Source organism: Herpailurus yagouaroundi, unplaced genomic scaffold (genome assembly GCF_014898765.1).
Source record: "Herpailurus yagouaroundi ecotype Mexico unplaced genomic scaffold, PumYag 28, whole genome shotgun sequence".
Taxonomy (NCBI): Eukaryota; Metazoa; Chordata; class Mammalia; order Carnivora; family Felidae; genus Herpailurus; species Herpailurus yagouaroundi.
In genome coordinates this window covers 11034464-11053301 of record NW_024412376.1, presented here as the reverse complement: position 1 = coordinate 11053301, position 18838 = coordinate 11034464, and the positions used below count along the sequence as shown (strand labels likewise).

The window sequence follows — 18838 nt, the reverse complement described above, 5'->3', positions numbered from 1 at the left end:
CTGTTTTTCTTTTTGAATTGGGTTTTTTTACAATAGTTCTCGGGGTGCCTGGGTGGCGCAGTCGGTTAAGCATCCGACTTCAGCTCAGGTCATGATCTCACATTCTGTGAGTTCGAGTCCTGCATCAGGCTGTGTGCTGACAGCTCAGAGCCTGGAGCCTGCTTTGGATTCTGTGTCTCCCTCTCTCTCTGCCCCTCCCCTGCTCATGCTCTGTCTCTCTCTGTCTCAAAAATAAAAACATTAAAAAAATTTTTTTTTTCAGAAGCAGAATCACTGAGCCAGAAGATAGAAGCATTTGGGAGATGTTTCAAAGACCAGATTGCCCTCTAAAAATATTGCTCTAGCTTAAAATGCTACCTGATATATACAGGTTTTCCAGACCTTCCTGGGATTTTATAACTTAAAAAATATGGCAACCTTTTGACAATTTTTCAATAAATGCAAGATGCTATTTCATTATGGTTATAATATTCACTTCTTAATTTACTAGCAAGGTTAAACATTGTGCCCCATCTTTATTTATACTGTTGATATTTTTGAGAACTGTGTTGTAAAGGAAAAGAGGAAGATTGTGAACTCTGTGCTGGAGCAAAACTCTGGATTCTCCTTGGCAACTTCTTGCCATTTTGGAACTACTTTAAGTTTAGAGGAAATAAAGTATGGTATTACCAAGTTTCCTCTTGGTTCAGATTAAACTTTTTTCCTTTAGACTCTGTGTCAGAAAATGGAGGTAATAGCAGTAGTCCCAAGTTGACATTACCACCAGTTTCTCCTTGTGTGAAAAGAAATTTAATTTCACTTTCTTTTGGAAGCACATAATGTGCTCAGTAAAAATAAATGCTTTTTAGGGACCATTTACATGGTTGATCTGTATAGTAAACGGCATAGCCTTTTGTACTTAATAGGTACCAAGTACATGTTAGTGATGGAATAAGATTAGAGTGGTTCAGGATCCAGACTGCTGGATTTGAATCCTGGCTCTGCTGCTTACTGGCTGTGTGACTTTGAGCAAGTTATCTAGCTGTGCCCGTTTTCTCATCTGTAAAAGGGAGCAATCGGTACCTATGTTACTGAGGATTAAGTGAGCTAGCATGACTGAGGCAGGTAGGATAATGCCTGGCACATGCTAAGCATCGTATGTGTTAATTTTGTTGTTGAATTCAATCGAGACTTTGAAGATCACAGATATTCAGCAGTATTCTTTCCTAGGCTGCTTTGGTTTTTGAAAACCCATAGAAGAGTCTCTAATCTCATTAACATGGATGGCACAAAGCCCACAGTTACATTCTGACGTTTACATATTGAGGGCACCTCACACTCTCCACAGAGTTTACTCTGACTTTACTCATAATGCTAAGCTGAGTGATTTTTTTTTTAAGTCTGCTCATATTATATTAGAAGTAGCAAAACAGGAAGATGAGGTTGCTTTAGGAATACTGACAGACACAGGTATTAAGAAGGGCTATCAGGATGTAGCCTGACATCAAGGACCAAGAAAGTACGTTTCCACGAGAATTTCTTAAGCACCCTACTCTGGGCTCAGTTGCTACAACATGGCTTTAGCCCTGGGTTCATGTCTCACCTCTGTCCTGTCACTTAACTAGATTTAGGGGACCTTGGCCCAGTTACTTAACCTTGCTAAGCTTCGTTTCTTCATTGCTAAAGTGAAGGTAAACTATTTCACATGGCTATTTACTTAGTGCCTGGCATGTGGGTACTTAAAACATGGTAGCTGTTTTGTTTTTTAATTACTCATTTTGATTTATTTAGTGTAGGCTCAGTCTGCTTCTGTGTATTTTAGAAGTCCCTGAAGGCATCATATTATAACCTGGTGTAATGTTTGATATTCTTAATAATGACATTGTGTTATCAAGATGTGAAATTCAGAATCCTTTATTTTAGTGGTCAGAGAATTGCACAGGCTGAGATAGGTCATTAAAGTAATGGCAAACTTAAATCACTTATTTTTTGGTCACAATTTATGTATTTGAGAGATCCCCATTTTCAAACAAAAACAAATTTAGAAACATGATGGTATAAATTAATCTCAAGTATTTAGTAGGAAGAACATTTCGTTCCCATACAGAAGTGCTTCTTTAATCCCATGCCTGGTTGGAGCCAGTACTGAGGTGATTCCATTGCTCTTGCCTCTGAAGTATTTTTGTTGTTTTGGGATGGCTTTGCTTATTCAGCTTTGACTTTGTTACATTATCTGTACAGAAAATGAGTCAATATTATTTTTCTCTTAGGGTGGATGGTTGTATCTAATACACTAAGAGCTGAGTTTCTAATTAAGGCTGATAGATGACCTACCAGATGTTTGACAGCCAAAACTATGAGGTGTCTCTTTGTGAGCAGGGTCGTAAGGACCTCAGCAAAGAAGACTTCCACTTATCAAAAATAGGGCACCATTTCCCTACACGGTTTCTAGAAGTAAGAATGAAGGGAAGAAAGTAACAAGAAAGAGGGGAAAGTTACTCAGGCATAATTATAGTTAACATTGTGGTGGGGGGTTTTCAATACCCTTTTTCCTCACTTCTTAAGTGTTAGTATTTTCTGTATTACTTGTACTGCCTTCTCTCAAACATTCCCATAATAGACTTCATTTTTCAGTGTTCTGAAATATAGTGAAGAGTCTCTGCTTTTAATAAAATTGTGCTTCGTAAGGCACTAAAACCCTGTAAGTGCTCCAGTATCGATCAGTTACAAGGTAGTCGACCATCTGGTTTATTTTTGTTTCAGGGGGAGAAGATAGAAGACATCCCAAAGGAAGTCTTGATGGACTGTGCCCATCTTGTGAAGGCCAATAGCATTCAAGGTCAGTTTTCCTAGAGGTGTTTTCAGAATTAACACCGATTTCTGTGTCTGAAGTAGAATACTTTCAGAGAATATGTCGGGGACTTTGGCTGGAGTCAAAGGAATAATATGTAGTATGCCTTTCCCCTGTTTTGTCCTTTCAAGTGGCAGTTCTGCTACCTATCAGAGAACTAAAAACCCATCTCCCCACCCCTCTAATGACGGTGGCCCTTTCTTGGCTCTTTCTACCCTGTCTTCCTTCCTTTGACTAGAAAGTTGTCTAGACCTGCCTACCCTTGAGGTTATGTAGAAAGGCTTTCAGAAATGAGGTTAATGGCTAAGCAAGAGATGTGTCTCATGGTTTTATTTTTAATGTTGTGTGATGTCTTTATTTCTGTCATTTGTCCTTAGATTCTAGAGCTCAAGTCTCTACATCCCTGTTTCCTACTTTTTCTTTCTCTCCTTCTCCTCCTAAATACTTCTTTCTCCCTGCGAATTGTGAAGGTATCGAGTCTGTTGATCTTTTTATCTCCCAGAGAATCTTACTTGGTTGGTCTGGGGTGATCCAGGAGTATCCATATTTTTACAGTGCTCTCCGGGAGATTATAATGTGCAGAAAGGGTTGAGAACAATTGCTCTAAGTGTTTTAGGTAAGGCCTGAAATTCTGGGCTTGGTGCTTCTTTGTTTCTACTGTCAGTAGTAGATTTAATCTGTCAGTAGTCAGTATAGGTCAAGAAGGACAACTTTTGGGGAGGAAGTGAGAGTTAAAAAGGGGAGCCAGGAAGGAGATGGTATGCTGCTAAGAATGATTAAGCTAGTTAGGAGGTTGGATTTTGGTGTGTAGGACATAGACCTAGGTAGAGTAGAGTAGAGGTAAGTTTGGTTTGATGTGAGGGTCAGAGGTGATCCAGAGGGTTGGAAAGAAATCTGGTTTGGGTGGAGGATAAGTGCACAGGGCAGACTGAGAGCAGGTACCAGGGATCGGTGATCACAGGACAGGAGCTGACCCGTGTACCCCTTCTCCATCGCTTAGACTGCGTTTCCTAAATCTAACTTGGGCAGCTTTAATGAGTCAGATACCTAGCCAAAGAAAGTAGAAGGCTGGTCTTGTAGAGCCACTGACTTTCAGCCCCGTAAATCATTAAGTTGCAGTTCGTTTTAGGACATTCCATTTTTATGAGTGGGACAGGGTTTCTTAAGATTTCCAGTTAAGAGCTTCTTTTATTAAAGTAAAAATAATAAAGTTAAAACAATCCTTATTCTCTGTGTGTTGCAACCTCTTTCACATGTTCTTGTCCCCTTTCCATGCCCCTGGCTAGCAGATGTAACTTTATTAAAGGATCTTTGGACTCTTTATTCTGGGCCCAGTCTCTTGCTTCGTAATCTCTTTATAGTTTACCAGTTCTAGAGAAAACAGAAGAGAATACTGCCTTACTTCGCTCTGCTCTTTGGCCTTCCACAGTGAGAGCTCACTTAGCAAAATAAGGAGCCAAGCCCAGGAACCTCACTCGTGAGTCCCCAGCAGAGGACGCCAAGGAGTGAAGAAGGGGTTCTCCTGCGGGGTTTGCTAGGGACACTCCATTCCCGTTGCGGTGCAGTTGAAATATTTTCCCCCCTGCTTGACCTCAGAACCGAGGGCGTTGGGTTAATCTTGTTTGTCATCATAGAATCTGGTCAGCCAGTTTATTCATTTTAGAATCTTTTGCTAGATTAAACTTTCCAAAAGCTTCGACACTCCCTGTGACACGCCTCGCCTTATCTGTACAATTGAGTCCAGACTTGTTAAGCTGGAAGTGAAGCATCTCTGATCTGACGGCAGGCTTTGTTTCCCTTCAAATTATTTCACACTCCAGCCAAAGCACGTATTTGCTGTTTTCCTACCTTATGCCTTTGCTTATGTTGTCTCCTTTGCCCTCAGTTTTGTCTTCCTTGTCAATCATCCCATGTCTAGCGCCAAACTAAGGTTCAAGGTCCACCCAGTAGTTGTAGTAATGGTCGTAGAGTTACCGTTGAATGTTAATTACATGTTTGGCACTGTGCTAAGAACATTACAAATTAATTCATTTATCAACCCTACTGAGTTATGCATATTATTTTCATCTGTAGATGAGGGAGCTGAGCTTCAGGGAATTAAGGAACCTGCCCAAGGTCTCAGAGCTCTGAAGTGTGGCTTTAGCTGCATTGAAGTCAGACAGTGTCTTTGAAGTCTTCTGTCTTAACCACTAGACTGTATTAACCTTTCCCGTGGAGCCTTTCCTTTCTTCCAGTGTGGGTGACCACTGCCCTTTCTGAGCTACTTCAGCATTCTACCTATACCTTTCCAATATCATTTGATAAGTTCTGTTTTTCATCATAGTTATTTATGTACTTATCTGCCTTCCTTCAGTTTTGGAAGGCAAGACCCATTGTCTGATCCATATTGGATCTCCCCTAGCACCATGCACATGGAGATTTTTTTAAATCTTAATTTTGAAAAAAAAATTTCAAACCTACAGGAAAGTTACAAGAAAAATATAACTCTTGTATACCCTGTAGTTAGATTCAACAATTTTTCTGTATGTATTTGCTTTCTCTCTATAATGCTCTAATTATTAGGTTTTTGGTTTCTTTTTTTTTTTTTTTTTTTAGCTGAACCATTTGGAGGAAAATTATAGATCTTATAACCCTTCAGCATGTCCTAAGAGCAATGACATTGTTTTAAGTGACTGTATTACTGTGATCAAATTTCAGGAAATTTAACATGGATAGAATACTGTTATTTGATACACAGCCCACATGTAGGTTTTTCCAGTTCTCCCACTATGGTCCCTTTATAGCATTTTTTTTTTATTTATTTTTTTTTTCAACGTTTATTTATTTTTGCGACAGAGAGAGACAGAGCATGAACGGGGGAGGGGCAGAGAGAGAGGGAGACACAGAATCGGAAACAGGCTCCAGGCTCTGAGCCATCAGCCCAGAGCCTGACGCGGGGCTTGAACTCACGGACCGCGAGATCGTGACCTGGCTGAAGTCGGACGCTTAACCGACTGCGCCACCCAGGCGCCCCACTATGGTCCCTTTATAGCATTTTCTTTTTTTTTCTGATGCAGGATTATGTGTTATAGTTCCTCACCATGTGTCTAGTCTCTTTTTATCTAAAGGCACTACTTTGTCTTTCAAGACATTGACACCTTGAGTGGAGACCAGTTGTAAACTATCTTGTGATTTGGGTTGGTCTGATTCTTCCACTTGAGCAAGAGTGCATGCATTGCACTCTTCCACAGCATCTGTGCTTTTATTACTTTGATATGTTTTCTTTGGTAACAGAGTTGCCACTGCTAAAAGAAATTAAAAAAACAAAACAAAAAACACCTCTACTGAACCAGTCCAGTTTCCTCATGTTTCACATGGGATTCTGGGAGCTGTGGGGACTTTCCCTGAGTGACATAGCTGATCATGGTGGTGCAGGTCCCTTAAATCCCAGACCTTGGCCTTTTGCTTTATCTTGCTGTTTAGCCTTTATTGGATCAAGGACTCCTTTGAGGAAACCTATTCGATCCTTTTCGCTGTAAAAAAAAAAAAAAAATGCATATCATAAACTTTGCATCCAATATTAGGGAGTCTCAGAAGTCCCTGCTTTCCTTCCTAATACTTTTGCTTGAATTGTGTTGTTCACCTTTGCCATTTGCCATTTGTGGGTGGGTTTAAAAAAAAAAAGCGTTCTGTGGTTTGAATCACTCGATGGCTATTTATGCAAAGCCTTTTCCTCTGTTGGATTTTGGTAATTTGCCAGTGGGTGAGGGCAAATTGCTTAGTGTCCTGCACGCATGTTGAAGACAGTCTCTCTTGGCAGGCTGCAAGATGAACAATGTGAATGTGGTGTATACACCGTGGTCTAACCTGAAGAAAACAGCTGACATGGATGTGGGACAGATAGGCTTTCACAGGCAGAAGGATGTAAGTGTTGTTTGCCACCAGAGGACACGGAGTGGAGTCCTGGTCTTTTCTGTCTAACACTTTCATTGTCAAAGGCTCAGCATGATGTATGTTTTCTAAGTCCCTCTCAGCTGCACTGCTCAGCCCCTAGACAGCGACTCCTTTGTTCTGGAGGGGAAAACGTATGATTAAGATTTCAGTTTTGGGGGTGCCTGGGTGGCTCCATCAGTTAAGTATCTGACTTTGACTCAGGTCACAATCTTGCAGTTCATGGGTTCAAGCCCCATGTTGGATTCTGTGATGACAGCTCAGAGTCTGGAGCCTGCTTCAGAATCTGACTCCCTCTCTGCCCGTCCCCCGCTCACCCTCTGTCTCCTCTCTCAAAAACATGAATAAATGTTAAAAAAAATAAAAAATTAAAAAAAAAAAGATTTCAGTTTTGTTCCCCCCTTTCTCAAAGGTGAAAATTGTGACAGTGGAGAAGAAAGTGAATGAGATCCTGAACCGATTAGAAAAGACCAGAATGGAGCGGTTTCCAGATCTAGCAGCAGAGAAGGAATGCAGAGACCGAGAAGAGAGGAATGAGAAAAAAGCCCAAATTCAGGAAATGAAAAGGAGAGAGAAGGAAGAGATGAAGAAGAAGCGAGAAATGGATGAACTTAGGTATGTCTGAGCTACGGTATTGGTGTTGACCTTGGAGATTCCTCACTGCTGATTTTCACCAGGGACCAACCTGAAGGAAGTATATACTGGTGGAGAGAGGGACATAGGACAAGCTCAGGGCCTTAAACAGCTTAGAAAAAGGTAGTTATGCGGATGCGTTGGTCAAATGACATGCTTTTATAGGGGCAGGATATGAGAGCATGTGAAATAAAGTAGCTGGTTTTATTCTTAGATAAACTATCATAGGTTATCTTTAGAGTTTGTTTTGTAAGCATCTTCAGGAGAAGAAAATATGCTATATTAATGGATTAACATCAATTAGTATGATATTTAAATAAGGTTGTCTTAGCTCCAAAGACCAGTGCCTAAAATCTGTTTTTAGAACCGTTTTTGTTAATATTTTGAAAGTTTGAAGTAATTAATGTCATGAGGCCTATCGCAAAACACTCCATTTTAAAATAGTAAACAGGAGGGGGGCCTGGCTGGCTCAGTCAGTAGAGTGTGTGACTCTCTCTTAGGATTGTGAGTTCAGTCTTCACGTTGGGCATGGAACCTACTTAGAAAAATAAAAATTTTTAAAAATAAGTGAAATGAAAACATAAGACCAAGGGGGAGAGGAAGGAAAAAAAAAAAAAGGGAGGGAGCCAAACCATAAGAGACTCCTAAAACACTGAGAATAAACTGAGGGTTGATGGGTGCTGGGAGGGAGGGAAAGGTGGGTGATAGGCATTGAGGAGGGCACCTATTGGGATGAGCACTGGGTGTTGTATGGAAACCAATTTGACAATAAATTTCATACTAAAAAAATAGGAAAAAAAAGATACATGACAGTATGAATAAAAAGGCTGGTGGTTGATAAATAAAAAAAAAATTTTTAAATAAAAATAAGTAAAATGATGAATCATAGTTAAAATACAATTTGGGTCCTGAAATACTAGTGTATAAGAATACTGACTGTATTAGTTTTCTGTGGCTACTGTAACACATTATCACAAATTTAGTGTCTTCAAACAACATAGATTTATTATCTTACAGTTCCACCTATCCATACATTAGAAGTCCAACATGGTTCTCACTGGGCTAAAAGGAAGGTGTTAGCAGGGCTGTGTTCCTTCCTGGAACTCTAGGGGAGAATCTGTTTCCTCTTCTAGCTTCTAGAGGCCATCCACATTCCTTGGCTTGTGGCGCCTTCCTCCATCGTCAAAACTGGCAATCTGGCATCTCTTACACCCTCCTTCCAAAGTCACAGCCCCCTCTTCGACCTTCTCTGCTTTTGAGGACCAGGGTGATGACATTGGGCCCACCCAGACAATCCACAACCTCTCCAATATAAGATCCTTAACCCAACCACATCTGCAAAGTCCCTTTTGCCAGATGAAGTTACATATTTGCAGGTTCTGGATATTGGGATGTAGACATCTTTGAGTAGGATTATTATTCTCCCTACCACTGGGTATGTTGTGCTATACCTGAGGAGGCTCTTAGGTTTTCTTTGTCGAAGAAGGAATCTAGTCCTGCAACTTCTGCTTATAGAATTTCTAGATTTTCCCACATTTTTCCATAGATATCATTTGTGTAAATGTAACAAAAAGAAATTGGGAGAGATGTATTGCTGTGCCTTTGGAAATGGCATAGGATCAAAATGAGCTGTCTTGCCACATGCTGACTTGATTTCCATAGAATACACTGGATTATTAGAAAGATTGTTGGGTCAGAATGCAGGTATTGTGATCAAGTACTGGTATTAGTTATCTGCATTCATGTATTCCTGTTGGGGGTTCTGCTAAAACAGGATAAGTGGCCTCATTTAAAATATAATATTCAAATGGAGAACTCCAGAAGTGTTATCTTGAGTTATAACCTGCTAACATGAGATAAACAAATGCACAGATTTCTTTTGACCTAGATTGTGAGTCTGCTTTGTGTTGTGAGTGAAAGAAAAGTTATCAACTTGATCAGTGCAGTAAAATGTGTGTAATTTTGAGCAGTGTGGGATTGAGAGTAGCTTACTCATTTTTGTTTTTAGTGTGGAGTGGAGGGAGGAAAGATCGAAAACATGCCTTCTTGTGCCCTTTACAAACCTAACAATTTTGTTTAGAAACCTGATATGTTAGGCATAATAATATCACTTCATGTACTTGAAAACTTAATAAGAGGGGCACCTGGGTGGCTCAGTCACTTGAGTGTCCAATTCTTGGTTTCAGCTCTGATCATGATTCTAGGGTGGTGGGATCAAGCCCTGTGTCTGGCTCCATGCTAAGCGTGGAGCCTGCTTAAGATCCTCCCTCCCTCCCTCCCTCCCTCCCTCTCTCTCTCTCCCCCTTTCCCTCTCTCTCTCCCTCTCCCTCTCCCTCCCTCTCCCTCTCCCTCTTTCTCCCTGTCTCTCCCTCTCTCCCTCTCCATCTCTCTCTCTCTCTCTCTCTCTGCCCTGCTTGCACACACACATTCTCTCTAAAATAAAAAATAATAATAGTTTTTTTTAAAAACCTTAAAAACTTAAGAATAGCTAACATTTTTGGACACTTGTCATCTTCCAAACACTGTACTTGGTTTAGCTGCGTGATCTCATTTAATCCTAGCAATAGCCATGCAAGTCAAATATTGTTATTGGTGTTTTCTAGAAGAGCAAACTGAACCTAAAAAGCAGGTAAGTAACTCACCCAAAGTCACATAACTAATCTGATTCTCAAGTTCGTACACAATATCACAATATTACCACACTTTTCTGCCTCGTTCAGTCTATTCAGTATTAAAGTAAAATTTTACTATAAATCAAGTAACTTACGGCAATTTATCTTAAAATACATTACATTTTTGTTTCAAATTAAGCTGTGTACTAGTAAAATTTAGGGAATTTTGTATGTTTGATTTTACTAGTTTAAATTAAAACACAATGTTCATATCTCAAATTTTCTTTTATTGTTTCAACAACACAAAACATTTAAATAAGCTGAGGGGGAAAATTCTCATTGTTGTTGAATGAAATTTTGCTTCAAGAGCAAATTTAATCAGTCTCCTTTTCTTTCTTTTTTTAAAAATGTTGATTTATTTATTTGAGAGAGAGCACACGTGTGAGCAGGGGAGGGGCAGAGAGAGAGGGAAAGAGAGAGAATCCCCACAGAGCCAGATGTAGGGCTTGATCCCACCAACCATGGGATCATGACCTGAGCCAAAATCAAGAGTTCGACGCTTAACCAACTGAGCCACCCAGGTGCTCCTAATCAGTCCTATTTTCTAAGCTGTCCCTAGTCACTTGTATTTTTTCCATTTGTTTTCTCAGACACAAATTTTTATCCTCTTATCACTCTGGTAACATATATATCAAAAGGAAAATGTAAGTGGAATAAATGGAAAAATCACTTTTCTATTCCGTGTTTTTCTACTTCGTCCCTACCACTTTCTTTTTAATACACTTTCACGGATCTCAGGAAACCAAAACACCCCACTTTTTTGGTGTTCATTTCTGTGAAACTGACGCCACAAAACTGACTTGCTTTCACAAGCTGCCGAAGGTAGCAGGATGTGGGGCAGAGCTGCGGTGCTGGGGACTGACGCGGTGACCTAGCACGTGTTGGCTTGGCAGGCTCACCGCTGCCGTCTGGGTGCCGTGTTCCGCAGCTTTGGCGAGATCCCAGCAGCGAGCTCCGCGCTTCTGAGCTGTTTTAGAATCTTTTCTCACATCCGTAGGGCTTCGTACGTCACTTTAATTTTGGTCTTTGACTCTTTCACCTGAGAGGTCAAATGCTGTGCCTACAGAAGCTTCTCATTCCAAAGTCTTTCTCTTGGCTTTCTGACAGCGAAAATTTTATTATTAAGTTTCACCAGCAGTTGGTTCTTTTATTTGGAACATCTGGTAGGGAACGTCCACTTTAGTTGCTCTGATTGCTTAAGAAATTGACTTTTGAATCTGCAGGGGATTCTACAGAGAAGCCAGGAAGCTATTCTTATCTTGGAAACTATCCCCAGTGCTTCCAGATGGTTTCAGTGAAGAAACACTCAACAGCCTCACATCCACAGATCTCCAGCTTCCTTCCAATTCTGAAACCATTATTTAGACTCTGGTCTCCTTTACCCTCTCAGCTTTTTGAACAAGAATGGCAATGGAAAAAAGTGGATCAAATTGCCATTGCATTGTCCCAAGTTCTTTGAGCTCTAGGCAGGATCTTATCCATCAGCCTTCAGCTCAGCAGTGAACAAGGCAAAGCCTACCACACAGAAGGCACTGACTTCCTTTTCAGAGGCACAACAGTAGCCCCTGGAGACAACTCCATCTTGTTCTTGTAGATGGAGCCCTTTCCTCCTTGTCCTCAGTGTGCAGAAATTGTAATGATCTGGTAATGTACATAAGTCTCCATAAAGACCATCCTCTCAGGTAGGTTTTAGAAATATTTGGGTTGTTGGGAGGGTAGTATATTAACACCCTCTGTTAACCATTTTGTAAAAATTCCCCTTCCTTAGACTTTGTGTGTTAATTCTGACTTACCACCTTATTCGTTAGCTCCTTAGACAGTTTCTGTAGCTCACACATGCCCTGTCAGGCTAGGATCTAATGGGGTTCTGGTTTAGAGATTCTTTGCATAGAGTTAGGTGTAGGGAGGAATCCTCACATGTTATTTTCTTTCCATGACTGCTACCTTACAAGCCATACATAGAGTAAGAGAAAATAACAGGAGAGACTCCACACAGGTTTTCAAAGTAGTTGGAGTCTTAGAAGTGACCTTGGCTTGGAGAGTGAGAGAAGGAGAACAGCTTCTACTCGGTCTACCTTTGGTTTTAGTGAGCAGGCATTTAGAGAAAACCTTTAAGCAGGTTACCTGGGAGTCTCCCAGTAGACACCATCATTTATTGGCATATACTAGGGAAGAGTATCCATGGCTGTCTTCGGTGTGTCTTCAGTGTGTCCAGTGGTTTCATCTCCATAGCTGAACTTGTTGTCACATCCAAGTAAAAGCTTACCTACTCCATTTCAGTCTTGTGTTCACTTCTTTGGCCTTTGTGGTAGTGTGACAAACACTATTAACATCAAGACCAGGTTCCACCATGTGGATATTGAAGCCAGAAGAAATAAATAATGGAGAAATGTAGCTAACAGAGGGTAAGTGAGTAACAAATCAGAAAAGAAAAAGATAGGGACTATGGCTACCTGAGATAGAGATTTTTCAAAATTGGGAGCCTAGAAGGTTGAAATGTATGAAATGTATGAAAAGGTTGAAATGTTGAAAAGTATGATAAAGGTTTATGTTTTGGAAATCTTGCTTTGCTGACCAGATTGGGAAGGGAACCAGGTAGGTGTGGCGAGGCCAGCTAGCAAGCTCGTGCAGTTGTCCACACAACAGATGTTGGTAGCTTGAAATAGGGTGGTGATGTGGAGGTGGAGAGAAGTGGACCAGGGAGAAGTAACTTTGTAGATAAAATCACAAGATTTGAAGATAGTTCAGATTGAGGGTGTGGGAGGCAGAGAAAAAGAATGGCTCCTGGGTTTCTGGTCTATGAAATGGAATGGATAGTGATACAGTTCTTTGAGCTAGGGAGTCCTGGAAAAGAACGAAACTTTTTGGTAGTGGGGTGACCATGAGTTGCACAGGGACATATGAATCTGAAAATACCTTTGAGGTACCCAAAAAAGTGTCAGGCCATTGGATGGGTGGGATGGAGCTCAGAGGAGGGGCCCTCAGACCCATTGGTTCTGGAACCTGGCTTGTGAGTACTCATCGTCATTTTAACCTCCACAGGTGGTTTAACAGTGCAGCCATGATTGAGATTTCCTGCCCTGCCCACTCTTTTCTCAGCATGCCTTTCATGTAGTGTATGGATCTCACCTATTTATTTCTTCCAGACACCACTTTGTCTGACATCCTTCACCTGATCTGTCTCCAATTATCTCCCAGATGGTTGTCTCTAACTGTGACATTTCTTCTCTCCAGTTCTCAGTTTTCAGTTTCTACAGTTCACATCTACTTGGATATCTCTCAGCTGTGGCGTTACTTTCTTCAGATTGCCCAAGCTAGAAACCTTGATGTCATCCTTGATTCTCTGAGCTTTATCCCTTCTTACCAGGACAGCTGCTAACAGCATGGACTCGTGTCCTCAGGTGGGGACGTTGCAGCAGCCTGGAGCATGATGGCAAGAGTGTGAGCTCAGGAGTCTGATGTGGGTGCAAAAGCCTGCTTCTCCACTAGTTGGTTAGCAGGGAGACTTTGGACAGCTTCCTTAACTTCCCTGACTCTGCCTCCTGTATGTTCATTTTTTTTTTTTTTTCATTTCAAATTTTTAAATTCCAGTTAACATGTAGTGTAATTTTGGTTTCAGGAGTAGAATTTAGTGATTCATCCCTTAAATACAATACCCAGTGTTCATCACAAGTGCCGTCTTTAGTACCCATCACCCATTTAGCCCATCCCTCACCCACCTCCCTCCAGCAACCCTCAGTTCTCCATATTTAATCATCTCTCGTGGTTTGTTTCCTTCTCTCTTTTTTTTTACCCCCTTTCCATATGTTCATTGGTTTTGTTTCTTAAATTCCACATGAGTGAAATCATAGGGTATTCAGTAGGCATAGTACTATCAATTGCCTTATAAGGTGGTTGGGGTTAGCAGTAATTTTTGAAGCATATAACGCAGATTCTAGCAAATAAAGAATACTTGGTAAATGGTAAATACTGTTATTATTAACTAATCTCCTTGCCTTTATTTCCCTTCTCCCTCTCTTCTGTCTACTACAGATTACCCTTTTTAAAACACTGGTATTATGTGGTCTCACTTTCCTTTGTCTCTTTGTGTATTTTTAATTGAACTTTTTGTATAGCTATGGCTTGAATAGGCCTTATCTCCCTTCCTGGTAAGCTCTTTGGGGGCAAGGCTTTGGCTTATTCATCATTTTCTGTTTTCTTCCTGTCCTATCCTCCACCCAGGCTTAGCATAGGGCTTTATACATCACGGATATTTACTAAATGCTTGTTGAATCTCTTATGTCTCTTCTCTACTCCCATCTTATATTGTGGCTTCTTGCTGTTCACATTGTGTTAACTCACTCAATTAGAACAACATAATTGGGCCCTACACATCCAGCCTAATTCCCTACTTGGCCTTCAGACTCCACTTGAATTGGTTTGAAATGTCATTATAAACACCAACTCTTTGTCTTTGCCCCTACCATTCTCTGCGTCTGCCTCCCTCACTGATCCCACATATTTATTAGGCTCCCTTTGGGTTCTTCCTCATCTGAGGAGAGGGCCCCAGCAGCCCTGCCCACGCTGATGCATTTCCGCTTGAATTCCTGCAGCATCTGCGACCTGGGCAGTATGCCCCGACTAGGAATCCGATCTGCTCTTGGCTGTAGATGGATTTCCTCATCTGAATAATGCACCTACCTCCCAGTCATTGTGGAGATGACATGAGTCTGAGGAAGCACTTTGTAAACTACAAAGCACTGGGCACATCTTATTTACTGTTCAGAGATCTCTGCCTCTTTTCTGTTGCACTCTCCTTGAGGGCAGTGATTATATTTTCTTCCAAAAAGACCCTCAACAGTGCTGGATGCATGTTATATGTTCATGAAATACTTGTTGGCTGGATAACCTGATTGCAAATGTGTGTTTCTTCTTCTAGGAGCTATTCGTCGCTAATGAAAGTTGAGAATATGTCTTCAAATCAGGTATGTTCAAGTTATTTGCTCTAATGTTGTGCCTTAAAATAATTAAGAGTTTTTAATAATTGAGTTACTAGCCAATACCGACTCGTGTGTTGCTGATGGCTTGACATGATTCGGTAACCATCGTACACTCAAGTGGATTCTATGAGGCATCGCCCCTCCTTCCCTGTGGACTCGCTCGTGTATTTAAAGTAGGTCACCTCATGGAAAGAGATTGTTGTACGTTGTTGTGAAGTGTGGTCTGATAGTACTTCCTAAGATAAAAAGCAATGATGATCCATATTACAGCACTGAAAGAATCTTCTTAGCATCAGCACCTAATTATTTTCTTAGAACTATGTCAGAGACTTCTTGTCCATGAGTACTATCTTCCCCGAATTTATTTTCAAGTGACTGGCAATAGCACAGTTTAGCTATCACTTAACAATCTGCAGAAGATTGAAACTGGGTGGAAATATTTGCTATATTGCGTATTTTATAGTGTAGTTTACAAATACAGTTGACCCTTGAACAATATGGGGGGTTAGGTACCCCAACCCCTTATGCAGTTGAAAATCTGCATATAACTTTTGACTCTCCCAGAACTTAACTACTGGTAGCCTACTATTGACCACAAGCTTTACCGTAACATAAACAGTCAATTTAACACATGCCCCTTTTTTTTTTATTTTATTTTTGAGAGAGAGAAAGAGGGAGCATGAGTGAGCAAGGGAGGGGCAGAGAGAGAGAGAGAATATCCCAAGCAGGCTCCACACTGTTAGTGCAGAGCCCGATGCGGGGCTTGAGCTCACACACCAAGAGTTCTTGACCTGAGCCAAAATCAAGAGTTGGATGCTTAACTGACTGAGCCACCAGGCACCCCAATTAACACATATCTTATGTTATACATATTATGTACTGTATTCATACAATAAAGGAAGCTAGAGACAAGAATATAAAATCATAAGAAAAAGTTTATACATTTACAGTGCTGTACTGTATTTATTGAAAAAGATCTGTAAAAGTGGACCTGTGTGGTTCAAAACCGTGTTTTTCAAGGATCAACTATATATGCTTTAGATCTGTGTTGTGTAGGATACTAGGCACTAATTACATGTAGCTATTTAAATTTAATTAAAATTTAATTTAATTTAAAAACTCAGTTCCTCAGTCATACTAGCCACATATGGCTAGTGGTTACCATATTGGATGGTGCAGAAATAGAACATTTCCATCATCACAGAAAATACTGTTAAGCAGTATTGCTTCAGATGCTTAGAAATAATTAATAGAATGTAAGATCCCTTAAAGGTCATCTAGTCAAACCCCATATTTAGTTCATAAATTGGAATTGTTAGTAGGACTTTACACCTTGTTCATATCTGGATGTCCTTCTAAAAATGAGTAAGAACAATATTCTTATTCATGTCTCTGTGAAGAACTAAATTTATGAGGCTTCTTTGTGAGTCAGAGATGTAGCTTTGTACTTTATCCTGAAACATTCCAGGGTAGCATTATGTAATTAAATACAGCCTTGAATTTGAAGTTTAGAGCCTTAAACTGTCATTTACTAATTGGATAAGCCTAATGAAGTGATGTAACCTCTCTGAGGGAGATTTCATCAGCAGTGGAAGAGACCTGTTACTTCATGGGTCTGCACTAAAATTTAAACAAGGACATATATATGAAAGTTCTTCCTTAGTCTATTGAATATAAATGGTCATTGTTATTTTTTATTTTTTATTATTTTTTGAGAGAGATACTGCATGAGCGGGGGAGGGAAGGAGGAAGAGGGAGAGAGAATCTTAAGCAGGCTTCATGCACCAGCATGGAGCCCGATGTGGGGGTCTATTTCAGAATCGTGAGATCAGGACCTGAGCCAAAATCAAGAGTTGGACACTTAACCAACGGAGCCACCCAGGCACCCCAGTCATTGTTATTTCTTACTGATAGAGTCCTTAGTTGCTCTTTTCCCACACAGTATCAGGATTAATGACGATGAGATGTATTTAATCGCTTCTGGAAACTACTCTTAGATTTCTTGGAACTCTTAAAACAGCTTAATAGTCAAACAAGTCTTTAACGTACCCTAAATCTAATGTCTTTGTTTTGTGCTTACTGTTGTTTATCAAAATGTTCTGTTATTTAGAGACTACGCCAGCAGAAATCTGGCACCTATATAATGTTATGTACGACATTAGGCATTTTCATTTCCATCATTGTTGATTTTTAAAGTTTGAGCGTTCTGGAATTAATACACACAGACAAATATACATACATATATCCATACACACACACACATGTGATCTGATCAGTGACAGATGTTAAAAGTTCCAGGATTAGCAAGTCAGATTTGTAGAACAAAGGATCACGAACTCTTCTACCTTTCCCCTTCCCTCTGTTGCTTGTTCCTCTGTCCCTGAGTTCCAGGTTTCAATCAGATTCACATTTCCAAGGAAGTTTTTGCACTGGGTATTTTTATTCTCTCTTGCAGTGGAAGGACTCTTACAGCTTTCCCCCAGACTTCAAAAGAATAGGTTTTAATTCTCCTTGTAACTTTCTGCTGTTGAGGGGATTACAGACCTTTTATGATCTAATTTGGCTGCACACTCAGTTGATTTTCAGTTAAAGCCTAGTGTTTATATAAGATAGGACTTGATTTTTTTTTTTTTCTTTTTTTGAGAGAGAGAGCACGAGCTGGGGAGAGGGCAAAGGGAAAGGGAGAGAGGAAGAGAGAATCTTAAGCAAGAACCATGCTCAGTGCAGAGCCCATTGCTGAGTTTGATCTCACGACTCGGGGATCATGACCTGAGCTGAAATCAAGAGTCAGACGCTCAGCCGACTGAGCCAGCCAGGCGCTCATAGGACTTGATTTTTAATTAAGCTCATATAAATTTATCAGGAAAAATATTAGTCTTCCACTCTGAAGTTGGTTTTAATTTTGAGCTTTTGTTCTATTTAGAATAATTCTTTTCAATCTGTAATTTCTACCTAGCCTTTCTAAATTTGGTGCCAATAAACAGTTAACTTTCAATTCAGTTTTATTTGCTTATCACTTTATAGGTGGATGACAGGATACCTATTTTGCTACATTGAAAAACATATTCGGGCGCCTGGGTGGCTCGTTGGTTAAGTATCTGACCCTTGATTTTAGCTTAGGTCATTATCTCACGATTTGTGAGATCAAGCCCCGAGTTGGGCTCTGTGCTGGACGCTGGCAGCATGGGGCCTGCTTGGGATTCTCTCTCTGCCCCTCCCCCACTCACACTTGCCACATGCTTGCTCTCTCTCAAAATAGATAAACTTTAAAAAAAAAAAAAAAAGAAGGAAAAACATATTGACTCTAAAAGGGAATCTTAAATGTAAAAATTGTCCAAATAAAGTCTTGGTCTCAGACATATATTTAAAAGTTACTGTAGGGGCGCCTGGGTGGCGCAGTCGGTTAAGCGTCCGACTTCAGCCAGGTCACGATGTCACGATGTCACGGTCCGTGAGTTCGAGCCCCGCGTCAGGCTCTGGGCTGATGGCTCGGAGCCTGGAGCCTGTTTCCGATTCTGTGTCTCACTCTCTCTCTGCCCCTCCCCCGTTCATGCTCTGTCTCTGTCTGTCCCATAAATAAATAAAAACGTTGAAAAAAAAATTTTTTTTTAAATAATAATAAAAGTTACTATGGGGCGCCTGGGTGGCGCAGTCGGTTAAGCATCCGACTTCAGCCAGGTCACGATCTCGCGGTCCGTGAGTTCGAGCCCCGCGTCGGGCTCTGGGCTGATGGCTCGGAGCCTGGAGCCTGTTTCCAATTCTGTGTCTCCCTCTCTCTCTCTGCCCCTCCCCCG

At 40.7% G+C, this 18838-nt stretch overlaps 1 protein-coding gene across 3 annotated transcripts in view; it reads left to right on the top strand.

Moving 5' to 3' along the window:
* CCDC25 (coiled-coil domain containing 25) overlaps positions 1–18838 on the top strand; it is a 41880-nt gene that overhangs the window by 18343 nt on the left and 4699 nt on the right. For all 3 annotated transcript variants that reach the window (XM_040464497.1, XM_040464346.1, XM_040464419.1), the window contains 4 exons: positions 2743–2818; positions 6630–6733; positions 7173–7375; positions 14984–15029. In XM_040464497.1, coding sequence (XP_040320431.1) covers positions 2743–2818; positions 6630–6733; positions 7173–7375; positions 14984–15029 — 429 coding nt within the window. The remainder of the gene's footprint in view (positions 1–2742; positions 2819–6629; positions 6734–7172; positions 7376–14983; positions 15030–18838) is intronic.